This window comes from Ammospiza nelsoni, chromosome 9 (assembly GCF_027579445.1).
Source record: "Ammospiza nelsoni isolate bAmmNel1 chromosome 9, bAmmNel1.pri, whole genome shotgun sequence".
Classification (NCBI taxonomy): Eukaryota; Metazoa; Chordata; class Aves; order Passeriformes; family Passerellidae; genus Ammospiza; species Ammospiza nelsoni.
In genome coordinates, this window is record NC_080641.1 from 23,171,726 (window position 1) to 23,199,451 (window position 27,726).

Here is a 27,726-nt window from a genome sequence, read left to right on the forward strand (position 1 = left end):
TGGTGCCCTCCTCAAACTACTTCAAAATACTCCAGATCTTCAAATTGTTAATTTTATCTCTATTTTCTTAAGAATTATGTGTGGCATTTCTAAGGAGTTAGGGAACATTCATCTGTGGTTTTGGTAACTTACTTTCTTTTGAAGGGCACAATGAAAGATGAAAATAAACATTCCTTGGAAAGCATTAAATACTGTGAAGAGATATGTCATCACAACGGTCCCCTCATTTATAAACAGCAGACCAAATGACCATGTTAGGCCAAGGAGACACAGGAGAGCAAATGCACCCAGGACCCAGGATCTGCAAAAGAAAATGAATTTTAGTAACATTACTTACGAGAATGTACTTTGCCAAATCCAATATTAACATTTCAGTTCCTGCAGTTGACTTTTACTAGTTTCACATTCAAATGTAAAAATTCCTTGGGTTTAACCTTTTATCTATTAAAGAAAGAACAATTCCATTCAGTACTCCTAGACTCCAATGAAAACAGCAAGAATAGATATAACCTTTGTCTTTCTCAAGAACAGCATAGGATGTCAAAACTATTTTGAAATGCAGAAGTATAGCACAAGCCTCAGCTACTCCCATTGCTTTATCTGCTTTTAGAGAAGAGATTGATAAATCTGGCTTAGCCACTAATCACACCATAGATTTTAAACAGTGGTGCTGCCATATGACACCAAATAATGTAACACAAATGCACAAAGGTTAAACAGCATATTAAAAGCCTAGAGCCCAAATCATTAATGCTTCGATAAACTCAGCTAAACTGAAGCTAGAGGATGCAACTTCCGCATGAAGAAACCCTGCTGAAATGCGACAAAAATATGGATATTGCTTTACAGAACAATCTAAAAAAGATTCCATCATGAATAGGTTAAGGAAAAGGAATTGTAGCAAACAGCACAGAATGAAAGGGAAAGGGAATTTAGTCAGTGAATTCCACATCTAACTAATGATCTTACTTGATAAATGGCTTATTATCTTCATAGCTAGAAAGCATTATAAGCAGAAAAGAGAAACAAAATTATTAGACAGAATTGAAACAGAAATTAATAAGAGCATTTTTAATTGTCTATAAAAATTAGTCAAAATTAGGAAATTCAAAATGCAGAGGCAAGCAATTTAAAAGTATAAAGGCATGTAATAGTTTAAAAGTCTTTAGCAAATCAGGTATCTCAAAAATAGTTAATTAAAATTAAGGGAAATCCACAATATGACCGAGTTTGTAAAGTTAAAAATCATGCTAGAAGTTTGTTAATGTAGGGTTCTATCTTACCCAGGTAAGTCCGTATTATAGTAGCCATCACAAACACGGTAATTACTGGTGTGGATGAGAAGACAGAAAGAGGAAAAGGAAGAAAAGAGAGAGATGCTAGAGATTAGCTCTCTCTCTCATCATGCAACATGCAATGAAGCTGATACTGACCTATCTAGAACATCTAGTTCACAATGTTATCCTTACTGAAAGTCTCCCTTTGCCATTTCCAACGTTCAAAGCAGATCTGTCAGACCCTTTCACATCCAACCCTCAGTGTTAGAAAGTGGCACCATCCCTTCAGTGTTGGTAACAAAAAACCTTGAATACAATGTAAGGCTAAACAGAATACAGTAAAAAGCTATCTAAAAAAGTGAAAGCTGCCAAAGCCGTGTTAGTTATCAAAAACTTATATTACTCTGCAAAAGGGACACTACAGTAGAACACCATGATAAAGTAAACATTTGTTAAATTAGCGCGAAAACAACAGATAATCTTCAAGTTAACAATAATAATAGAGCCAATTCTCTGGGGAGAACAGGATTACGAGTAGAAACTGCTCAGAATCCCTAAATCAAAAAGTCATTTAACAAAACAAACTTAATATAATCATATCAGCCATGCAAACAGGAACATCATTTTTGAACTGCATTTTAAATGCAAATGAAATTACTACAGTGCTGTGGCATTTCCGTGAAACAGTTTCTTGGCACTAGTTCCAGGCTGAAATTATCTAATTTTGACCGGCGTTTGTGACATTACAGCAACAATGTGACGAAAGCAGGATTGGCTCTGTTTGCTTCTAATTGACATCTGCAGTTGCTGGGAGACAATGGCATGTGCTCCTAATGGAGAGTAGCTTTCAATCAGTTCAGCAATCAGAAAATAATCATAGTTCTCATACTTGAACACAAAGCACTTACTTAATGTTTTCCAACCTGCTAGAGTCTGGTTTCAAAGTGTTTGAGTGCTTCACCATTTTGCACAATGTGATCACCAGGAAGATAAGATTCAGCTGTCAAAACAGATAAGAATGAAATTAAACTACTTCAAGTAATAGGTTGAATAATGATGATGTTACAGGCTAAACAAAAACCCTGTAGTTTATTTCCAAGTAGTGAAAATTGGTAACTATATCAGATGGTCTGCAAACCGTGATTGCAAATAAGAATGAGAGGATAAACATATTAGAAGTCCTTGTTTCACCTAATTTCCAAAATGCACCACATCATCATGAACCACTGTATTTAACTAACGTCCAGCACTTGCCATTGTCAGTTTAGCTCTGTCCTCCAGCATGTTTTGCTCATCACCTGCTCACCTTTACCTGTCACCCAAGGCCCTGTTCCCCATATCACTCTCTGAGGACAATGGTCACTGCTTTACTGGGCTATACTAGCTGTCTTTTTATCACCCCATCCTGAATTTGAAATGTTTTTCACCTTTGCTGGTTTCTCCTTTTTTGTTTTTTTTTTTTTATTTTATTCCTTTTTGTTCACACAATCCTACTGGGGTCTTGAAAAGACCTTAAGTGTAACTGGAAAAAAAGAAAAAGAGAGGAAAAGAAGAAAAAGAAACACAAAGATGTAGCAAATGCATCAAACTTAACAGTGCCATAGACATATGCTGGTGGTGCACCCTCCTGCTGCCCTCTTTCCCTTTGTAGTCCGGATTCTGTCGAAGCGAGACTGTGTGTGCACTTGAAGGACTGTGGCATCTTATTCTTGTTGTGTCATTCATACAGGTAACACCAGGGAAGACACTGAAGGAAATTTTTTATCATTCTCTTATTGTGAAGCAGTATCACAGATATCAAAGTTACTGGGTGCCTTTCTCCTATTGATTTCAAAGCCTGTGAAGAGCACAGGCGAGCCAAATACAACGATGCCTGCAGAACACGGGCTAGAAAATGGTATCCAATTAATTTCAGTAATTAGTTTGTGCTGTCCTATATCAGACAGAAAAGTTGGACAAAATTGTATCTTTGAAACCAGTAAGAGCCATGTCCTTTCAGCAAGAAGACACACATCCTTGTCGACTACTACAATGCACACAAAGTGGCTGGACCAAATGCTAAGAGAAGATGGAAGAATATGCTTGGACATCCTTATAGCATACATTATATAGAGAACCCCATCCTTATAATCTTCCATATAAATATCTGCAACTGGTTACTGATGAGGCATGATTATACCCAGTCTCTCAATTTGGGAAGCCTTTGTTTTAAGACAGCTTCAAAATCTTCATTCTTTTTGTAACACTGGGGATACCAGTTCATGCTAGATGTGTTCCTGCAGCTGTGCCTCAATGGTCAGAAATGTCACTGAAATCCTGACAAAGAGCTGGTCTTAATCTTGAAAAGATGAGTATTTTGAAGGCTCTGATCAGAGTCTGTTAATAAGAACACTTATTACAGAAAAAATTCCTACTGCTACGGGCAATCATGTTATTGCTTCTGCTGCTGTCTCAAAATCAGGATGAACAGCATGAACTATAATGCAGTTCTCAACACCTGAAAAGTGTGTGGAAACTTTTGATCTTATCATGCAAAGTACAACATTTTTACAATTATATGTTGAGATTAATAGAAAAAGGTGTTTGTGATACAAAAAACAAAAATAAGCTTTCTGTTTGTGTTTCAGGAACTGGCTGAAAATACTTAATCTTTAGGCTGATGTATGTACATGGTGTAGGTTATGCATATTTCTATTGCTGCAAAATGTAATAGAAGTGTCAATAATTCATGATCTTGGTGATTATCTTTTATGATTCTTATAGGAAATTACTAACCACATGAGAAAAACCATTCAGTTACATCATTGTGATCTCTTCCTCTCATCTAGGTTTTCACTGTATGGTGTCACTTCATTGGATGAGAAAACAAGCTGCTTCTTTCCCTGGCACCAGACAGGACAAGGGCTCTGCAACAGACCTGACCTTCAGCTCCATGTCTTTGCACACAGATTTCATTTTTCTCTATTTGAAAAAGTTTCTTGCACAGTTTGGTAGCTGACATAACATGCACTTCTTGAGCCTGCCTGAAAAATGCAACCTCAATTTGCTTTTTGTGAAAACAAACAGATTAAGAGCTAAGACACATGCCCTGCGTCAATCCTAACACGTACATCAACTTTGTCTGCAAACCTATGCATCTGGGAGTGCACAATCCAGTTCAGAATAATATTTACAGCACAGCTGGAAGCTAATCCTTGCCTAAGTAGCTACCCTAGAGTATCCTGTATTGTACTGACATCATGATTCTTGGATCAAAAACTCATAGATATGGCTTAGCCCATAAATGACTGCCTTATGAAACAAGAGGGGTTTATGCTCTGATTCTTTGTACAGCTGAAGTGCTGGTTTGCCACACGACAAATAAAAACTTGTATTCCCAAGTTTTCTTGTGTGGTTTCTTTGGTGACGTGGGCAGACATGGCCTTACCCCAGAGCCTGAGCCAAGCTCCATTGTATTAAACAGGTTTTATGTAGGTACTCAGCTCTGTCTGGGTGTATGACATTGCTGCACCAGGGAACAACTGCACAAAGCAGTTTCTTAAGTGACATTTTAATTGTAATTTATGTACAGACCCACAAAACCAGCCCACAGAAATAATAATGCCATATCACAGCAGCTGAAAAAGTCCTTCCAAGAAAAAAGGGAAAATACTCTACTTTGAAGACAAAGTAACTATGACAACTGAGCATATGATACTTGTTTCTCCATCACTGTGAAATGTTGCATAGTTTTCAGTTTCAGCAGTCAAAAGACCATGGTTTGCCACTTGTTCAAACATGCTGGCATCTCTGTTACACATTATATCATTATAAAAAAACCCTATTTTGCTTGCTTACAGCTACTGTAACCAAACCTTTCTATAGATTTGCTTTTGGCTCCCTGATTGTTTTTAATCTAGAAATTTATTGTTTTGGAGGAATTCACAAGTTAAAGACTTTTTGGCATCTTGCCTTTTTTTTTTTTTTTTAATTTTTTCTCATGAAAGACACTAAGCAGTGAGGAAAGGGAACTTGCTGGAAAATAATTGCTTTTATAAGGGAATAGCTGAATTAATTTTCTTGGTGAGAAATATGTAGGGGGGGAGAAGAAAACACAGTTAGGACTTTTGTATTCATGTGTACAAGCAAAGCTTTTCCAGCTCTGAGCAACATAGTCTGACCCAGAGCTGAGGCTATTTTGAGAAGAAGGCTTGACTACAGATCTCCTGGAGATCCCCACAACCTGAATTGCTTCTGTGAGGACTGAACTGTTACTATCCAAGCAAATGAATTTGTAGATGTTTTCCAAGCTTGACAGATGGTCTGAGCAGGACACCTTTCTTTAAGAAAATGTTCACCACAAGCATGCAGAACTCTGAGGTCATACAGAGTCCCACATGAGTGGCAAGAGAGACTTTTGAGAGCAATCTTCTATGAGAAAAAATGGGCCTCTGACAATGGTGGCATTCTCATCACGTCGTGTAACATAAATGGTCAGTGACTGGCTGGACCTCATCCTGACAACAGGGCTGCATCCATCCCAGATGAGCCAAAATCTGCAGCTGAACAGTACCCCTCTTCTTAATGCTAACAAAAATATAAATATATTGTTCAAACACACACACACAGATGCACAATGTATACATCCCAAACAGTCCTAAAATTATACCCTTGATTATGTCTGTAAAATCTTTTTCCTGCTGCGTGTCTGCAAATCAGACCAACATTCTTTTGAAAGCTAAAAATAAGAAATTAAAAGTCTGGTCAGGCATTAGGTTTGGATTTGAAGATTCTGCTGTGATACCAAAAAGTGACAAAACACACAGCTACAGAAGGTGGAGCTATAATACGAGATCTTTTAAAATATTAGCTGGTAATAGTAAGCAAAAATTTGAATTTATAGTATTTAATTTATGTTTATACTTGATTCTGATCTAGTTTCTAAAACTTACTGTCTACTGGAAGAGACGGAATTCTGGATAGAGAACTAGCTTGATCTATACCCTGATTTCAGAATTTTGTGTAAAGTAAAAGATTAAAAAATTATAGTATCTTCTATAGAACTTCTATTAGTTTCTTGTCATCTTTTAATACAAGTGTAATTGGATAAAACAAAGTGAAAGACAATTGATATATATTAAAAAATAACAACTTACGACTTTAAAATATAAAATATGAAGAGTTTTTATGGCAATAATCAAATGTAGCACACTGGAAGACCATGCTTATTCCACAGGCAACACACATATGGCCATTTCTACTTTGGAAATCAGAAGGAACTGGACGTGAAAGAAGGTATAAGCAGAAAATGTGTCTTTCTAGACCCTGAAACCTATGTAATTTTGAGACAGGGAGTGTGCCCAACTCAAATTAACTTTTTTAAAAAGTAGGTTTGCTAACCTGCACAGAAGACTAATCAACTGGAATTAGCTTCAAGTACAATGAATTAGTAGCAAAATGAAGTTAGATTTTGCAAAAACTATGATAAATTTCCCCTGTGACTAACAGATAAATACCATTTATCAAGTGTCTACTATAGAAAGACAAATACGTATTATTTATAAAAAATAAGTTTACAAACACAGTCCATTTTTACTTGTGGAGCTAAGTTATGTGTACGTCTGTCCATCCACTGACTTGGGTAAGCAATACTTCAGCCTGGGTGAGGACATTTAACACATTCTGTGTTAATGAAATGGGGCATCTTAGTAATTTTTGCTTAGACAACCCTTGGTAGACTAAAACACGGGCTCTGCCTGCAAACTGGGAGAAGCAAACTGCAACAGTTCTGGCTAAATTAAACCAATGCCACTCGTTCCTTGGGCATGAATGAATCTACACAGCAGTCAAAGTGCTCAGGCTTTTCTGACCACAGATTCCAGAAGTGCACTGTTTGTTTTATAGCCATGAACCTGCTCAATGGAATCACGTCCACCCTGAGCTTAGCGGCTTAAAATTCATTCCACACAGCCTGCAGTGCTGACATGGATACGATAAGACAGAGGAACAGAAACACCACTCTGAAGTAACCTAGCTGAACTGCACATGTTCTGACCCTTTTTGAACTCCCCGGAGCTTTTGTTACCTGGCAAATGCAGCTCTAAAGCTGCTCTTGTATCTGCAGATCTTTGCTCTTAGCCATGCAGAAGCCTATTTCTCCCTGGGACTGGCAGTGAGAGAGGTGCTCTCTGAAGGCTTCTAAATGAGTGTGCACACTGAACTCTTACTGAACTGAATTAATTATTAAAGATGCAGATGGAGCTGTCCAAATGATAAGAACAACTCCTGACGTATCATGATCCAAGCTTTCATTAAACCATTTCAGGCATACTAATGGTTTCCCACCGCTCATTACTTACATGCTCTTTTCTCATAGATATAATAACCCTGGTGCCCAAAGGCATGACAGGCCATAGAAATAGTGAAGCTAAAAGTTCCTCAGAAGATGTACTGAGGAGCTTCATGCTTCCCCCTCATACTTCCCATTCTCATTTTGTGCAAAACTGTGCACACAAGTACAAATGCTTATAAATTCAGAGAAAAAGCTGTAAATTAAAAGAGAGGACAATACTGTCAAAAAAGAGTTCCTGTGCAGAACTACTAAACTGAGAAACAAAGAAGTGATTTGAGCAACACGTTAAAAACCTTACCAAGGCAACATTCTCACATGCTACTGACACTAAGTAAGCTACACTTCAGATATAGCTCTTTGGTTACAGTGCACATGACATATTATTTTTCAGCCACTACACTTCTCACTCTTCTTCCTCTGGTTTCTCTTGCTTTCTCAGCTGGGACGATTAGAGGGCAAAGCAATTGCTAGAGAAGACTTACTCCTAGCAACTGTGCTGTGATTGCTACCTGCTGTTTCATATTTTTCAAGTTGGGAATACTGCTCCCAAAAGCCTTTTGCGTCTCAGTCTAAATGATTTGCTGGAGGATAATAATGTCACGGCCAGTAAATAATAGTGAACTATGTCTGTACATGGTCAATATGATTAAATGTCCTTCACCTCTATTCTCACTCTGACCTGGTTATGAGGAAGTGAAAAAGCCATCAGCAAAGCCCAAGGCTTCCTGTGTGAAATGTTATTTTAAAGGAAGGAGAGAAATATAGGTGACTTAGCAAAATACCCCCAGTAACAATAAAACAAGGAAGGAGCCACAAACAGCAGAATTATCACCACACAACCATACTTGATGTTACTTAACTATTGTAGTATGAAAATCACAACAATTTCCAGAATAATTACTATTGTAAGAAACAACTTTGTGCTGAAAATTATTGTCTATCATATTGAACATAGTAAGTCTATATTTCTAACATTTTCAATTGCAATTGTAGGTTTAATTTTAAAAAATACCCATCATTCTGAGATATGATTTAATTAGAACGTATTTAGAATAAACTCTGTACAATTATTATGGTCTACACTTAAATCTTACAAACACTGTAATTTTTCTAATTCAAGTCATACACACATAAATTTTGGCATCTATGCCCATGTCTTTGAAAATATGCCAATGAACTTTAACAACCTCTACATTGCACAAGTATCTTTTCTTAAGTAATCATTCAAGGATTCAAATAGTTTTTGATATAAACAGAGTAAATGCAAACCAAAACATTGGCCAGGCACATTTTTTAGCAGAAATTTCCATAATCAAAGTATCAGTTTGTACTGTAAGTACAAAAAGTGCTGAAATATTATGTCTGGCATACAGATCTATAAAAGTCAAAGAAATTTCAAAATTTTACCTGATGCATGTGCTTCATACTGAAAAAAATAAAATTTTTGAATATGGAAAAATATAATTCCTGAATTTGGAAATTCAAATGAACTCAAATTCTGCTAACATTTCACAACTCTACTGCTGTGAAAGAGTAGGAAGACATGCAACTATTTAAGATTTCAAAAGCATGAACACAAATTAATTCATCCCTTCAAAGTATCAGCAATTATGAGGAAAGGCCTCTATATACATAGGCTATGCCCCCAGCCAGCCTTCTACAGCACTTCCCAAGTAAAGCCAGGCTTTAAAGATACAGAGATAGCAGAGAAAACCAGGGTGAGCCAAAATGCCCATCATGCATTCACTGTGCTCACAAATTCCTCCACTGTGCAGTGTTGGTATTGTCAGTCTGAAATAAATGGGAGAAGTTCTCTCCCTGGGTTGATTACAGGCTTTTTACCTGGAAGTGCTCAGAGAATTGGTAATTGATGTCTGAGTGCAGCATTCTGTGCTAGGGGGACACTGGGGCACCCAGTGGGTGCACAGATGGGTGCAGGCACACAGAGGCTTCAGCAATGAAAGTGCACAGGATTTCTACTGCTTACCTAACAGCCCATTATGTGCACTAAAACAGAGCAACTTCTATGCTGACAGGCACCACATGTAACACAAATACACACAGAAGTAGGCATGGAAAAATGTGCATATGCAAATACACAGACAAATACTGCGTAAGTGTAATGGAACAAAAAATTTATTTAATTATCCAATGCATTAGAATACCCTTTTGAGATAATTATGTTGGATAATTAGCAGTTAAATTCTAGAATGTGTACAGTAGCGACTCAACTGAAAGCAATAATAATGGTTCCTTTTAAAAAAACCCTGTATTTAGTACTTCATTGATCTTTCATATGACTACACACATCAATATGACCTTCAGAACTCAAGCCATTAGGAAAAAATGGCCATGCTGAAGTGCCACCACAGCTTTGACAATTAATCATTTGGTCAGCACTCTTTAAAGATTTCTACACATTTATATAACCATTAGTCACATTATAAATTGTTTCTAAGCATTTTCATGGGATGTCTTGTGAATTAGGATGGCATTGAATGAAAATTTAATTTCATTTCAATTTTTTTAATCTGCTGTGAGGTCACCTAAAAAGAAAGGGGAAAAAACCAAGCTTCTTACCAGAATGATAAAAGTAACAGGTCCAATGAAACTCCAGATAAAGTAGTTATCTACGTGTAGCCAGCAACTATTTGGAACAAAGAGAATGAAAAGTGAAAAGCTGCATTAGCCCCTCAGTGCAATAAATGGAAAGTGCAAAAATACTTCTTATAGTAACACTTTGCCAGTAAACAATGATGAAGATTGCACAGTACCATTTATTCCATGGACAACACCTAACCTGAACCTCATCTCTTCCAATGAGCTCTGTATAGCACAACTGAACCTGAAACTACATCATTAGGAATAACTAACATAAGGAGAAACAAAACCAAAGCAAGCTCTCCTTTCAGTCAAAAGGTTTGGTGACAGGTGTTATCATGGACTAATGAAACTAACATCAGTAAATAATTTTTGCAGCCTTCCCATGTGATCTTCATATCTGCTTTTAACTTTATATCCTATGTTAAGTGTTCACACCTGAGGAATATGAGACAGAAAATGCTCAGATGCCATGTTTTGCTGAATAATAATATGGTATAAATAAAATGCCCCACCTGGGAGTTGAACTGTAGAGAAAGAATACATAAGATACCAGACTAAATGACGTATAAACCTATTAGGGCCAACTTCACTTAGCAATTCATTTTTCCAGCAGCCCAGTTCCCTGCTGAATTCTATTATTTGTCTTTCATCAGTAGCAACATCAAGCAGCTTTCTTGTAGTCAACAATATCTTCCCCTTCTGTAACTAATTTCATCAAAGGACAAAATAAACACTACTGAAAGGCAAATTCATGCCTCCAGCAACTCAAATCCTCAGAAATGTTTCCTGTCTACCTTCTGTCACTTCTTATATACATCTGTATTTTTGTAAATAAAAGGCAGTGGCTAATTTTAATCCCACTCTACTTGCCTGATAAAATATTATCAAAATAAAACACATAGGTTGGAATATTGTACTGTCATACCTCAGGACGAGAGCTAGCTAGAGGGACAGCTGAACAAAGAGATTTAATGAAGCATTACCTTAAAACTGAGTGGTTAGGCTTGTCAGATACTTTAAGTTGAGAAATTTTGCTTAATATACATCTGAGTACAAAAAGTTATTTACTTTTTCAATTTGTTTCAGGTCAATCTTTTGTGTTAAAAGAAAGACCATAATTTAGAATTGGTCTCCCTAGAGTACAAATCCCCTGAACCTAGAGAATTACAAAAGACTTGATTGCAATTTGTGCACAGCATCACCATTCTCTTACCAATAAAGCTTTCAGATGGTATTTTAGTCTGTCAGGAACCCTCTGACAGCTAATAGGCTTTAAAAAATTATTCACTTGAAAAACACTCAGGTCACTTGCAATTACTTACGCTTTCTCTGTTCCGTAGCTCTTATAGTCAATAGCTGCTGAGACACCAACTACTGTAGCAGGGAAGAGGTAGCCAGCAACATAATAGTACTTCTTTCTAGAATATTCACTTTCAAATACTTCTACTAACATTAGATAAAGCTGCACTCCTTCTAGACACATCCAGGCAAAGGCTGCCAGGAAGAAAAAGTGTAAGAGACCTGCAAAAACCGGACATGCAATCTGCAAAGAAAGAGAGACATGGAAATGTAAACCACAAAACCTTCACATCTTTACCTCTGCAACTGAAAAGTGTGCAATAGAACTGCAGACAGTTTTATTAGAAACATTTCACAAATTCAGGAGCGTCTTCCCTCAAAACATACTCTGAACCTCAAAACATACTCTGAACATTTGAAAACACTAATATGTGTTCAGTAGTTACAGAAAGTGAATTAGCTGAACAGCATAAATGAAGACAAAGAAATTGCACCCTCGTCTCCCAGTCATCAATTTCAGAGTGGATTTCCTAATTTCATAAGCAACTTTTTAATTTTGAAACTGATATGGTTTCAGGACTTACAGTTTAGATAATCCTAGACATGAACAGCTGGTTCTCTATGCATAATGTAATATTACATATTTAAAATTATAAAGTGTCTGTCCCACGATTTTTGTCTGCTGTAATATGGAAATTTCTACTGTTGTAACAGAAATTGGTCCTAATTCTTTCCCCATTGGCTAAATTCTGGAAGAAACTATGCTAGATTATTAGTTTCAACTAAATGAATGATGTCAGAATTAATTTTACCAATACTACCAAAATACCTGCTTGAATGTGAAATGTAAAAAATGTATATACATATAGAAAAGACTTTGTACTAATATATATAAAGATGTAGTCAATACCTGTTAAGACATTTGAATATATATAGAAAAGGTATTTATGTTCCTAATAGTCAACATTCAATTTCATCTCCTCTTTCAAAAGTCTAACCACCTGCTTTGTTAATAGTCAGTGTTTCTCAACTGAAAATAAAAAGCATATTTTGGGATGGATGTAAATACTATGTGTGAATATATCTTATTTTCATGCTGTGCTTTTATGTTAGCCTTGCTGGGTTGGAGTGCTAAAAACTTGTCAGCGTTGTCATGTTTTAATTCAAATCCATTTCAAACAGTCATTTCAGAGAACAAGATCAGTACACAGAGAGAAAACTTACCTTGTACTCTGTCTTATCGATGCCTATTAGGAAAATGAACTCAGCAATGAATAGGTTGATACAAAGGTTCTTGTGAATAGTGTTACGATCACTTTGCAGGCCACGGAAAAAACAGAATGTGAAGATGCAGATGGCCAGGCAAACAAGAGAGATGACAATTCCCACCCAGGTGATGACAGTGAGGAGCAATTCGTGCACTCCATCTTTGTACTAGAAATAACCAAGAATGGAGAAAATTAATATGACTCTTTATGAGTATAAACAAAAACCTATTTTCACAGGTATCCAGAAAAGTTACTTGTTCATTACATGAGATGGGCAAAATGTACTCAGTAATTTCTCTGTCTCAGGTCAGCTTCCCAGAAGAGCAAGATCAGGGTAAGTAGAAGAGGAGCAGGTCTGAGAGAAAAATGTGACTATTTTATCCAGCTCAGATAGCATTTCCACTTTTTCTATGGCTCACTGCAGACTGGTTGGAAATATGAGCAGAGAAACATAACATTTTTAAGGTACCATTAGCCTCTGATGAAAGGAGAGAGGAAAGCTTTCCCATGGACTTTCTACAGACCTGCAACTTCACAGCAGAGAAGAAAGAATGACCTACACAATGAGCAGGACAAAATGCAGAATATGCTGCCCATGTAATTCTGGCTTCAATCTCATGTTTATCTAAAGGAGATTCCTTGCCTCAGCTCTTCGCAGTGAACTTTTCAAATACAATGGCTTAATGAGAAGTCCCATATCCCTGTAAATATTGCATGCTCTTGGGCCCCTGACATGCAGGAAGTGCTTTAAATAGACAACAAAATTTCTGACTATAAAGAGGTGTTTAAACAACCAGTATGGAAGTTCCTTGACCTTCCTCGGCAAGGAGAGCTGGCATTTGGGCTTCCAGGGAACAGCTTGCACAGCTGTCTGAACAGACACTCCATCTGTACTGAGGGGGAGTCTGTAAAATGGTTGTAAGGTTGGTCAGTAACTTTAAAATATGGCTTGTAGAAAACTCTTGCTCTTCCTTGTTTTCTCTTCACTGTTATTTTGCTTGCAACTTTATGGATGAGTAAGAAAAGTGCTACAGAAAGCAAATTGCTTTGGAAAGAGTGGGTAGGAGCTATAAATACTACAGAAACTTCAACAATTTTGGATCTTGCTAAAAATTTAAAGCTAAGTCTTTTAAGTTTGCTCCCCGTTGCTGGCTGGAAATATCGTTACTTACCACAATTTCCCGACGAGCCATAAGAATTGCAAAGTTGGTGAGGTGACTGCAAGCACACGTTGTATGAGTTTTATTTGTGTCAACCAGTTTGCAGCCTTGAGTTGACCAGTATCCCATCATAGTCCTCTCTGAGTAGTTCCAGAAGGAACAATTTGCATTGAAATAATTGTCAGGCTGGGAGACAAAAGGATAACATAAAATGAGGATTTTACACACTAAGATGGCAATAACAATTGTTTAATATGTGTAAAAGGTAATTTAGATTAAACTTTGCACGTTTTGGACAATAAAGCTTTTCATCAGCAAAACTGTGGACTATGTTGCACAAGGAAGGCATCTAGTTTAAAAGGGACTTTATAGTCCAAAGCACTCTGAAGTGTAGTCTCAATTACTGTAGACCCCATTTTAAACAATTACAATTTTTTGCATGGATGGTACATTATAGTTGTTTTTGCTTTCTGGAAAGTTAGGACTGTGAATTTATTCTGAAGATATTTTTTTCTGTAATTGACAATTTGAAAATAGGATCTCTTTCCTTTGGTTCTCACCTTTGGTCAGGCCAAAGTTATGTGAAAAGGTATCACAAAAAAGTTCACTCCTCAGTGCCTATTTATTTTGATGAAAAAAAATTCCAACCAGATTTAAATAAACAGGCAAACAAGAGGAAAAATCTAACCATATTTTCTCTATCACAGTAGTGATTGTTTATTTTCCCCATGTGAGACATGAAAAGAGAAAGGACAACTTAAGAGCAAAGAAACACATTAAATTAAATACCATGAAGAAAATATACATAAATTCAAAGTATAACAGATCAAGATACCATACTTTATTCTTTGCTTAATAAATGCAATTTGAACAATTTGTATAAGCTTCCATAACTTGGACCAAAATTAATGTAGAAAGGTAAAGAGTGAATAAAACTTACTACATCAAACCATCAAGAATCTTAACACTTATTTTCTTCTCTTCTACTAAGGTAAGAGTTAATTTTCAGTTAGAAACAAATGAGTCATTTACATTTTCATGTTGATTACTGAATTAGCTTTCATTAAGAATACACTTAAGTTCTAATAATCACTGAACCAGGCTCATTTAATTTTATGTTCATAGACTTAACTCGCGTCTCTGACCTAGACCAACATTTAAAATTCAAATGGTAAAAAAGAGGTTGTTTTTCTGCATTGCTTTTCTCTCTTGCTGATTTTGTGACCTTCCCACTGAGTCATTAGCATAACTCACATCGATGTGCTCCAGTGTGAAGTGCACGGGATCGGTCAGGTACACCCGGCTCGACTCCTTGTTGATGGAGGCGGCGATGACGTGCGAGTTGACGGCGATCGTGCTGTTCTGCCCCGCCAAGTCACTGCCCAACTTTATGGTTGCATTTTCAGTACTGAGGAAACGGCCCAAACTTTTGTAAATAATGAAAACCAGTTTGGCTAGTCCTACAAAAGAAAAAAAAAAAGCCCATCTTCACTCCACAAAGGTCTACAGAAAGACGGCGACCTGTACTCTAATGAAAATTAAACATCAGTAAACTGAGAGGTATTTTCAGGCCACAGACTTGAAGAAAAACGACCAGGTACCCGTGATCATCAAAAAAAAAGCCACAGAGCAGCTTTGTGGTGTTTTGTTTTGATGTTTTAACTAGGTAAGGTAGGTTTATAGAAGTTAATGGAGTTCCACTGTTCCGTGCCCAAGGCTCACCATTCCTGCTGTTCTGTTTCATGGTCCGTGCAGAGAGCTGAATCCAGTTGCCTCCTTTACCAGCCTGAGGAAATCGCAAGTCCTGCACTTGGCCCTCAGTAGAAAGCACTGCAACATCCAAAACTAAGCAGACCAGAAAAAAAAATTGTTAAAAAAGGAGAATGCAGATAAAGTCTCTTGGCCAGATTACAATATGCCAGACGACAATTTTTCCCCCTAGTCTTTATTTAGTTTTCTCACATGGCTGTCTGTAAGGCAGATTTGTACTGCATGCTTCAATCACACAGACTCAGCTTCTTTAACTAAATCTAATGCACACTGCTGAAATGACAGCACTTTACTAGTGATAACTTGACATCAAACCTTGTTCAAATTTGTGCCCACAAAGCATCCAGTTAAAGATACTACACACATATTGCAAAAAATGTTAGTTTTGAAGATGTCAATGTTTATGCAGTATCCTTTGCTGACAAATTTAGATCTTTAAGTATTCATTGAGATATAAAGAGTTTTTTTAAACAGTCAGCAAAGAATACCTAGGTATTTTTAGGAATAAAAAGAATACCTAAGTATTCATGCCACGTATTTAGCTAAATCAGTATATGTAGCTAAACATTATTTCCAATTCTTTTTTCCTACATCTACTTCTGTATACTTATAGGAAACCATTTTATTAGTTCTGCTAAAAAGCATTTAAATTGAAAAATCAGATGCTACTCAGCCATACTTCAGTATTACTTTTATAACACATCTCATATTGGGAAATTTTTGCAAGATTACCATCAAATGCTGGATTTCCTTGGATAGATAAAATCATTCATATAGGTGAGAGCAGACAACTGCTTGACAAAATCTGTGTTATATTAAACCAGTCCAGCTATCGCTCTGAACTACAGACTGACAAAAAGTATGAAATTAGGAAATCTCTTTCTCCAAGTCATACATACATATGTGTGCCAGGAATTCAGTCTTGCATGGCATCAGGGAAGTGTTATTATGACATGAAGACAGCTTTTCACAAGAAGTAATATTCAGTGTCTACTCATCTCCATGGAACTGCTTGTGTACATCCAAAGGCAGATCTGTGATTCTACCCACATTCCTTCAAAACAACTGGTGCAGTTCCTTTGATAACAGACTGTGAGACTTTTCCCCATCCTTTCCCAGTATCTCCCTACTCAATTAAAAACTAGGCAGAATCATCTTCTACAGCTACAAATATGCAGACACTGAAACGTGAAAAGTCTCATTTCTGCAGTCTATTCCAAGTCTCTATCTTGGTACTCTGCATATTAGCAGACTTTCAGGTTCCTTGTACCTCCCTGAGACTACATTAATCTCTGTAATAAGGAATTTTAATTTTATGCATAGCAATGATTTTTGCTTTAACACATCCTGCACAACAATATTTGCACATCTCTAATACCAAACCCCTTCATTTCTCTGTCACCACTTAAATTCTAAATTATGCTCCAACTATCTCCAGCTATTTTGCAGTCTCTGGAGCATAGCTATTCTGCATTATGGGAGATGTAGTTCACTGAACACATTTTTACCTGAAGGCAGTCATGTTTAATATAAACATTTGGCCTATGCTGAGTGCCTAAAATATTTAACTGGCACAGCACATTGCAAAAAAAGTAATTTAAATTCATTAGGAACAGTTTATATTTAACTGAAAAGTATTTTCTGCAGCTCTACAGAAAGCAGTTACCTCAAAAAAATCCATACTCTGCCTTTTAAGCACTCTTCACATCCACGCATTCTGCTAACGATTTTTCAGAGATAAATCAACTTTGTAGCATCAACTACTTTCCATTTTATAATGTACTAATGACAATAAAGAAGAAGGCTAATTTCAAAGGACCAAACAAGAAAAGTGTGTTTTCCCTGCTTTGGAGCACTCACCTTTCCATCAAACATTGCACAGCTCAGCCTTCAGAAAGTATGTTGCTATCTGGAGCACTATTTCTTCCTTTTGTGTAGAGCAACACATACCACTTTAAGTTATGCTCAAAAAGAAGTTTACTTACCAATATTTTCTGTGGGCATTGAGACTCTACTTGGTTCTACAAGGTTATCAGCCAAGACAAAAGCCCCTTCTTCTAAGGTATCAAGTAACATTGTGGCTGCATGGGCTTGTTCTGAAGAATTCATGTCCTTCCAGGACTCCAGAGCTTCAGGCCTGAGCAAGTTGTCCACTGTATCCACAACTGCCTGCATTCATTAGAAAACTATCATTAGGTCTGAAGCCCTAGGCAGCTGGGGAAAATTCCCAATGTTATACGGTGACAATTATAATACTTAACTGTCAGAATGATTTACTGTGATTTAATGGCACAAGAACACTATTTTCAACATTAAAATATTTTCCATCTGCTTGTTGGATTAGCATGAATAGAAGCGCAGCTAGCCACTAGCATTGTGTGGTCTCTAAGCAGTAAACATGCAAATTTGACTTGTTTTGTATCAGATATAAGTATGGTATTATTAATGTGCTGAAAAATGTAAAAATAAATGCCAGAAATCTTGCCTGAAGCTTTCATCTTAATGTCAAAATGTATAACTTCTATTTAAAAATGCTAATGCCAAAATTAGCACTCCGCAATTTAGGCTAAAATGACAATAATTGTCCTCTGGAAACTGAGCCCCACTAGTGCAGCCATAGCACTATAAACTACTTGTCTATGACAAATAGACCTTCTTTATTACAGGAGGCATGAAATGAAGCTGACTCAGTGGATATAAATTAGTTTTGGCCACTCTCACTCCCCCTCCTGTTCCTGTACCTGTTCATAGATACTTAGAAGGATTACCAACTCCCATTCCTGCACAAAGGTCAGTTGGAAAAGGAAATCAATAGAGCAAACAAGGATGTCCACTGACCGTTCCTGTTATCAGTGACGGCAAAACTGTAAAGCTGAATAAAAGCTGCTATTTTAAAAAGTTTTACTTGTAACAACTCTATCATCATGCTTTAAGGTTCACTGAGCTGTCTATAAGGTAGTAATAAATAAGGAAGAAGAATAATTCAGTGACATGATTACATTATTTTACAAAATAATCCAATCAGAGTAATCAGGTAATCAATTGAAGGCAGGCTTTTACATTAATGCATAACGCTGCTGTGCACCGAGTGTGCTGTGCATTGAGTACAGCAGGCACTGCTGTAACACCCTGTTTACTCTGTCCCATTTACCTATTCCTAATGTGTCATTAAGCATATATACAATTTGTTTGATCAATTTAAAAGCATTGGAAATGGAAACAGAACACATTATACAAACAGGAAGATGTCAGTCTGGAGTACTATATTGTGCAAACAAACGAATGGGAAAACTTGGTCAAGGCTACTGTCAGAGCAAGATTAATTAGCCTAATCCATTTTAATATCCTCTTTCTGTCTGCATTGTGAGCCACCACGACCTTCCTGGCAGGTGGAAGATACTTCGAAGTGGCTTTAAAGCCTTTTTTCTTTCTCTAATGGGAGAATAGTCAAAATGTTCGCACTGATACTGCTGCAGCCATTAACTAGAGTGGAACTGAAATTGGTCTGCAGAGGCCAGATTCATTAGTTACTAAGAAATACAGATTGGAGCCTCTAATCTGAGGTACAAATGAATTCTCTGTCACAAAGTGGGAACTCGCTTCATTTGCATAGTGTAAGTCAGCTTTTGATTTGTAATTTCAAGAGGTTTATTAGTCTTATCTAAGCAGAGAAGCCCATTTGAGACCTACAGAAAATGACACCAGTTGGAAATTAAGGTTCTGCTCTGGTTTCTCATGTACCGCCATACAGCACTGACGGTATGCATTCATGGACACGGTATGCTTTTCCTTCATTATGGGATAACTCTGCATTTTCCTTGTGGAAAATCATCACCTGCCCAGTAATATCTCTGAAGTTCTCTCCTCTCAGACAGAGGCAAATGGATGGGAAAAACCCCACAACCCCTGTGACACAGCTGTCGGAGCAGCCTTGTTACTGCTCTTCTCACAATCCTGTTTGCTAATGGAAAGGAAGCAGAAAAACCCACTCTGTCCAAACCACATCTGCTGGATTACCCTTTACTATTAAAATATATTTGCTAATAAAAACCTATTACAACTATCATTGCTTGAGAAGTAAATTTATCTCCAGATCTTTGTCTTTTTTGTCAAATTTCTGTATAACTGGACACCTCCATTGCACTTCCAGGGCTTTGGGATAAAAGACAGAAGTGCCCTGTACAGAGAAATCTCTTTTCAGGAAGAGTCTGAATTTTTTTATTATGTTGTAAAGTATTTCAAATTTCTTTCCAAAAATAATTCTTATATTTCATCTCAGAGGATACAAGTAAAAATCAGTATTTTAAAAGAAGTTTTGAAAAAATCTGCAATAAAATATTTCAGAGCCAGACATGTTTGTCCTAGGACTTTATTCTGCCCTTCATAGGGGTGAGGTGGCATTACTGGCATTGTACTGCAGCAAAGGAGCTGGCCACTACAGGCAACCATTCTACAGCTGGTGAAAGGAACTGGAAATCAGGTAGCAATGTGTTACACGCCTTCTATACAGCCTGGTTAATGGGACACATGGCAGACATTTTACTAGTGAAGTTAGAGAAATGTTTGTCTTTGCATTGTATCCTCAAGTCACTGAATTGTAACAATTCTTAAAACTGTAAGAAGTGATTTTACTAGGCATAAGAATACACACAAAGCAAGCTATAATGTACATTTTTCTCACAAGCAAATTAACTCTAAACAGTCTTTGATACAAAATTCTACCAAGGTGAACTAATTTTTTTTAGTTGCAAGCTTTTTACCCCTGCCCAAAATTTTATTACAAGAGAGATGTTACTTCCAATTCAGATAATAATCCCTTCTGCTCTTTTAGTTTTAAACAAGTTAAGGTACAAGAGGTATGAACTTTGATTTTTTTTTTTTTTGAGTGTTATACCTGTGCAAAGCCAACATTTGTAAAGTTGATATGGGGCACAATACACATTTATCAAAGACTGAAATACATAGGATCATGCAGCAAGATGATAAAGCGTGGCAGGTTGCTGAAGCAGGGAGAAAGCAGGGTGACAGCACAGGAGATATACCTTAAGGTAAGCCCTGCACGTCTTCTCTCGTTTTTGGAGCTTTTTAATAAGGAAAAAGAAAATCAGAAGTTAGAAAGATTCTGGAAAACTTCAGAAAGAGAAAAAAAAAATACTCTGGTGTTTCAAATCCTGATTTTGAATGGCAGCCTGGACATAAATCTAGTTTCTCTCCATGATGACTACAAAAGAACATCACATAGGAAATGTTTTTTCCCAGCTGTGGTTTAAGCCCAGCTGGAAACCAAAGACCACACAGCCACTTGCTCATTTGCTCACCAGCAGGATGGGGGAAAGAATCACAAGGGCAAAACTGACAAAATCCATGAGCCGAGATAGACACAATTCAAAAGGTAAAACAAAATAAAACAAACCAGGGAATTACTTCACTGCTTCCCATGGGCAGGCAGGTGTTCAGCCATTCCCAGAAAAGCCAAGCTCCATCAATCATGGAATGGTTACTTGGGAAGACAAACTCCATAACTTCCAAGTCCCCCAGTTCTCCCTAATTCCCACCAGCTTTATATGCTGAGTATGATGTCCCATCATATGTATGGAATACCCTCAAGGTCAGCTGGCCTCAGAGGCTCCCTCCCAAATTTCCATGCACTCCCAAATTCCTTGACAGTGCAGCAGTAGGAAAAGAAGAAAATGCTGTGAAAGTGCTACTCAGCATTAACAAAAACATCTTTCTATCAAAGATATGAAAGATTTATTTCAGCACAAATCCAAAATGTAGCCCCATACTAGCCACTGTAAAGAAAATTAACTCTAGCCCAGCCAAAAGCAGCACAGCAACCTTTACTCAGGTGTCTAGATATCTTTTGCCCAAATGGTGAGGTTTGTATGAAAAGGTCAAAGGAAAAAATCTGTGTGTGGGCACTTGATCTGTCTCTGGGAAAACGATTTTAAGGGCATCTAGGGACTGTAAATAAAACTATTGCCAAAATAACAGAGAAATGCATGGATCTCTCTCTCTCTGTAAAGGAGGATGAAAAAATATTTCATTTGTGGCTTGCTGACTAGGCTCATGCAAGGAAGAGGCTGAGAAATACAGCATTTCCCCTGAGAAAAAGAGGAAAAGTAATAACACTGTAATTTGTATTTAAACCACAAAGACACATTTTCTCTGAAATGTTTCTTGGAACATGTTTCCAGAGAAAACATTAATTCAAGTTTTAGTTATGTGCAGTAAGGCCTTTTTATAAAGATCAATTATAAGTAATGTTGGTGTCTTTAGAAGTCTAAGAAAGTGCTATTATTCTGCAGGAAGTTGGATTAAAATAAAACCATGCACCTATGCAGAATTCCACTGATTTTATTACATGTTCAGGGTTAAAAGGATCACTGGATAAACATGCTGATTTGTTACAGAATTTCTGAGAGCTAATACTCATTTCCCTCACACTAGTTATAATGCATTCCAGATTTTAATATGGGACACAGCTATGTATTTTAGGACCAGTCAGCTATTGTGAATTACATCTTATTCCCTAAAGAAGGTAATTACAACTTTCTGCTGTGTATTTACTGCTGTTTTCTCTCATATGCTTATTCCAGAACTATACACATGCAGGAACAAAGTATAGATTAATGTTTCTGAAAGGAAAAAAATACCAAACCCAAGAGCAATTGTTATCTCAGCAGGAGGAGGTGATGGGAGGTGTGTACCTTGTTATAACTCCTTCCAGCAGAGTCTTTTTCACTGGGCCGTAGCTCCTGAAGCTGAGCATCCAAAATGTCCACGAGCTGTTCCATCAGCCTCACTGATGAACTAACATCTCCAGCAAAGACTGCTCCTTTGGTGTGTTTAGCCAGTTCATTGGCCAGACTAGCAGCATTTTCTCCACTTCTGATCTGAAATGACAGTTTATATTATCTCAGCAGGGTCCCTTGTTCTGCTTGCGGCTCCTAATTCCAATTCCCTGTGTACCTTTGTTGTGGTGAAATAACCATTTGCACATACATTGAAATCTGTAACTAATTGAGACCAATAACGTTCTCTTTATCTCAGAAGATTAAAGGTTCTTAGATCCGTGACACACAAAAGCAGTTCTTAACAGCCTTCAAAACCAGAAATCTGAGTGGGACTTTTGGGCTCAATCTTCTATTCATCCTCACTTTCATTTTACTGCCATTATCAGACAGTAAGAAATCTGTTTGTTCATACCAGTGCTTGAGGCATTTGAAAGTCAAGTAGCCTTGTACTGACAACAAATTATCCAGTTTTCATAAACTTTGTAAATCTCAGTAGGGAAGGAAAACACAGAAAGTGGTTCTGCAGTCTAATCATACCGTTATCAATGCACTCAGACAAAAATCTATTTATTACAGTGTAATTTTTACTGAACAAAAAAAACCCTGCTGTATATCAGAGGTTTTGCTGTGTGTTGTATAGTATTTGATTTCTTACACAAATATTGCTTTTGGTTTTTGAAAACAAGCAAAGCTACTTTGTTTTAAATAGTGATGAGAACATGTAATCACAAATTCAACATAAGAATTATAGAGGGCATACTAAAACACACATAAGAACCTAACTGTTGGCCAGTGCTTTGCACACAGAGTACACATAACTCCTCCTACTTTTAATGAACACAGAGCAATAAAGACAACTTAAACAAACTGAAATATTAATGCTCAGAGTTAAAATCCTTAATCACTAGTGTATGCCAGATTAAAAGGTTTCAACCAACCTTCTGAGCCAGCTGATTTACCCAGTGTGAGGTACAGTTGCTAAGATCAGGGCCTTTGGGGTTCCACATTCCTGTTAAGACCACGCAGAGATACGAGGCAGTTCCTACAACAGATGCAGAAAACTACAGTGAAATGGAAACCATTCTTCTGCATGCATTCAGGAAATTGGCTACACTGTGCTCCTAAACAACATTCAGTTCTGAATGCTGCTAATGGTAGTACTTGACAATAATTGACAAAAATGTAAGGAAATAATGTACATTACAAAGAGCAATTAAAGAAAAAAGTCAGTGAAAAATACCAGACGTTTTCTGCAAACAAACAAAAAGCCCTTGATTTTTCCTGGAGCTCATCCAGAGGGGAGTTCATAATGAGAAAGGCAGCTGTAAGCATATTTCACAACAGTCCTCAAGCAATGCCCTAAAATTTGACCTGGATTCACACAAGTGCAAGCACAAGGTAATTCTGTGGCTACGCTCAAATGACGATTGCAGATTATAACTTGACCACTGCCTGTAGGTACTGCACTCTCTGGGTAACAAAAAAATAATGGGACAGACAGCCTGAGATTCAAAAGTATTCATCATGAGAGAGCTTCATATTGCTTTTGAAATGTCTGCTTGAAATCAAGATGTATTTTTAAAGGCAATACCTCGTGTTCCTTTGGGGCAAGGGCGTTCAACCATCATTCCTCTCTGTGTTTGAGGCCAGCTAATCCCCCTGGCTTCAGTTGGTTCACAGAATCTCTCTGGCAAAGGGAAAAAACTAGTCACGGGAGGAATTTTGGTTGTAGAAATGGGTGGTGGTGGTTTGGGTCCTCTGCTTCCTTCCTTTGTTCCTCCAGCTGATGTTGTGCTTATGGGACCTCTCTGTGACGTAGTGCTAGTGGTTGACACTGTGGTTTTGTAAAGCTCTGCTGAAGAAGTTATTGTCACTGCTGTGGTAGGCACTGCACAGGGAAAAACAGAGTAATAATAAAATAAATTACTTCTGAATTATATATAAAAAAGTTATTTAAAAGCTATTTATGTAGCTTTCAAGGATTCTCTGGCGTCTCCTTTCCTTTATCTAATATTACTCTTATTGCTATTCTGGATGCTTAAGACATAACTTTGAATTTTTTTGTTTTTTTTTTCTTTTTTTACTCCCAGCTCATACTGTTATGACGTTTCAGCACATTCTCCAAATAATCTCTTCTGTAATAAAATTGATAGTTACATTTCTAAAAGCTGAAAGGCATACTAGGGAATTATCAGTACATAACAAACACGCTCAAAGCAATTAAAGATTACTTAATCACATTTGCAGCAGGAACAACTCAATAGATAGAATCATTTGAATCAGTGTGCCGTGAACAATGTAGTCCAGCTTTAACAACAAAGGCAGCGGGCTGTAACTAACGAGACCATTTTTAAAAAACAGACCCCAAAACTTCAAGCCACCCAGTACACACCTTCCAGGGCAATAATTATGATAACATCTTCCTACCCAGCAGTTATGCTGCCTGAGGGAGCTGCATGCCTGATTAGCTCCAAGCAGAGGCAGCACCCAGCAGGCACGTGGCGCTCTCTTCTTTGAACATTTGGGGCCTTAACATCCTTTTTTGATAGAGCAGGTAGGAAGACACAATTCACACAAGCCAGTGGCAAGGACTGAGATTTCATCTTCTATGAAACACCAGGCCAGGCTTAGGCCAAATCCCTCCTGTTTGGGAGGTGCAGCTGCTCCTGCCACTGAGCCACAGCAGGAACTCTCAGCTGGAGCTGCTGAGGTGCAGCCCAAGCCATGCCAGGGCTTTCAGGCTTTGGGGAGAAATTATAAATTGATGCTAGCGGAGTCTGGAATGGCTGTGCAACACCTTCACGCAGATATTGAAAAATAATGCAAATGAGCAAAGCATATGCAACAGTTATCATTATTTCCAAATATTCATTAGTGTTCAAAATGTTTTACAGGCACAGAAAAGTACAGAGGCTTGTGTTGAGAACAAATAAGCTCACGAAAAGAATTTTTGGCTTCTTTCTTTCTCTTTTTTTCTGCTTCTGCTAGACCGTTGCACTCTTGACTTACTGAACAGCACAGCTTCTCTTTAAATCATTAAATCATAAAAAAAAAATAAAATGAAGAGCAGTCTCATTTTTTCATCAGCTTTTTGTAAATTAGTGTCTTGCATAATATTAAATTTGCCGTTTGGCAAATCACAATTTTTTCAAAACCCTTTTTCAGTTATGTTTCACTTATATTAGAGGTTTAGAATATTAATTTATTTTTTTATTTGCACATGAATTTAGGGTGATGTTTTGATCATCATGATCTGTTTTTTCAAGACTAAAGGCAAAGATGTGCGTATCATCCCTCTCCTGCTCACAAACTTCTGCAGAGCCTGTCTTCTCTTCAGTCTCATTCTTGGCTGCTTGAACACAGCCTGTGTAATTGTGCTGAACTTGTGGTGTAGCCAGTGACTACTGAAACCCTCAGATCTGTTCTGCGAGTGCTTGCCTGACATCTTGTGAAACTGCTTTAATTTGCTTTTGATTACAATGCATCCAGCCTTCTAGTGCTTCCCAATTAACATTTGTCAAAAGCATTTGCAATCACTTGCACAAGTGTCAGGCAAGGCCTGCTGAATCAGGTCCTTGGGAACAGGGAGCTCGTGGGGATGGGGAATGATGCAGGGGACAACCAATTATTACGATCCATCTCCTAATACACTCTGCTAATTAATACATATTTAAACATCAAAATGGGTATTAGCATTATTGCAATTACTACTCAAACCCTGTAATGTTTAGGACAGTTTTGTCTCAGAAGCAAAATATCAGTGTCAGAATTCATAAAACTCTTTGAAGTTCAGTGGTGAGGTAACAATTTTCAGAACATATTTGGTGTTGCACCCTGAGCTAAAATAATTCTGCTGTCATTACACAACTTTAGTTAGTACAACTTTCATGCTATCCATTAAAATCAATTTCAAAGCCTATCAGCCATGATTAAAAAATGACCTGCATAGCATGGTAGTACTACATAGAAATATATAAGTAATCTCACATTGTAAGAGAAAGACTTGAAACTACCTCTCGCAAAAAAAAAAAAAAAAAAATTAAAAACATTGCAGAAGTTTTTTCTTCAATCAAATTTTAGAAAAGAAGTCAGCATATTTAAGAATGCACCAAGAAACTTCAGACAGTGCTGGAAGTCTGGGAAAGAAGGTGGTTGAAAACTAGGAAAAAGCCAAACACATCACTTCAAGGAGTATATCTAGCTTTTCGAAGGCAGGTCATTTTGTCTTTAATGACATGTGGGAACTTCATCTGCTCGGCCACTCTCCTGAGCTGCACGAAGACACAAGACAGCTGCCACCACCTGATGTGTCTCCTTCCGAGAGCTGAGGGCGGAGGGCTCTGCCTCGCAGAGCACTTGGCCAATACAAGATATGGCAGTGATGATTAATAGGCTGCAGCAGGGAAGAAGAACAAACTCCATGTCAAGGTTATTAACCTCTTGTTCAAAGCAGCAGGGGTGAAGCTATGTAGTTTTAGTCCAGCTCCAAAAAAGCCACTTTTACAATGTGAGATTCTATTTTGACTTTTTCACTAGGCTTGATACGCTGAGGAGAAAAGCGAAACCTCTTCTGCCTTCTTTTTTTATTAAGAATAGGTTCTCTTATTATCAGCTGAAGACAGTCATTAAAATTAAGAAAATAAGAGAAAAGAGCAATAAAAACGTAAATCCAAAGACTCAAATTGAGGCATATTTAATTTACATTTGTTTCATGCAGCTCCTAACATCTGATTTAAACAGTTACATATCCTATCTGTTACTAAAAATGAAGACACCACTGGAGTAAAACTTAACACCTGTTTAGCAGTGTGATGTCTATAAAAAACTTAACACAATTGCTGTAGGATAGCAGGGGAATAGTAACTTTCTTTCCCCAACTATCAGTGAAGAGCAGATTTAGAGGAGGCACACAAGCTAACAACCTTGCCAAGAGGTTTCTATTCTAGGCAGGCATAAAAAAAAGTTTAAAAAAACCAAACTAAATCAAGCCAAATAAAAAATATCCCCACCCAAAGTACAACTCTAACCTTAGATTTAGAATTGTTTTAATTGTAATGCCCAAATGATGTGCCACTTCTGAGAATGGTTTCTTTCTGCCCTCTGGCATCCAGATCATTTGAGAAATCAGCTGCACAGATTTTTCAGTTAAATGTATATTTTTACAGGTCAGGTATTTCAATTTATTCTGACACATGAAAATCTATGTGCCCACCTTTATTC

At 37.3% G+C, this 27,726-nt stretch overlaps 1 protein-coding gene across 3 annotated transcripts in view; it reads right to left on the minus strand.

Moving 5' to 3' along the window:
- ADGRL2 (adhesion G protein-coupled receptor L2) overlaps positions 1-27,726 on the minus strand; it is a 156,078-nt gene that overhangs the window by 12,379 nt on the left and 115,973 nt on the right. Inside the window, exons 6-20 of one of the 3 annotated variants that reach the window (XM_059477737.1) lie at positions 24,098-24,394; positions 23,445-23,548; positions 22,420-22,605; positions 20,752-20,790; positions 17,695-17,878; positions 15,662-15,784; positions 15,194-15,399; positions 13,952-14,125; positions 12,736-12,945; positions 11,535-11,755; positions 10,189-10,255; positions 2,186-2,277; positions 1,284-1,328; positions 970-996; positions 133-301 (exon numbers count right to left, since the gene is read on the minus strand). In XM_059477737.1, coding sequence (XP_059333720.1) covers positions 133-301; positions 970-996; positions 1,284-1,328; positions 2,186-2,277; positions 10,189-10,255; positions 11,535-11,755; positions 12,736-12,945; positions 13,952-14,125; positions 15,194-15,399; positions 15,662-15,784; positions 17,695-17,878; positions 20,752-20,790; positions 22,420-22,605; positions 23,445-23,548; positions 24,098-24,394 — 2,144 coding nt within the window. The remainder of the gene's footprint in view (positions 1-132; positions 302-969; positions 997-1,283; positions 1,329-2,185; positions 2,278-10,188; positions 10,256-11,534; positions 11,756-12,735; positions 12,946-13,951; positions 14,126-15,193; positions 15,400-15,661; positions 15,785-17,694; positions 17,879-20,751; positions 20,791-22,419; positions 22,606-23,444; positions 23,549-24,097; positions 24,395-27,726) is intronic. The other 2 variants (XM_059477738.1, XM_059477739.1) reach the window with 2 other exon arrangements.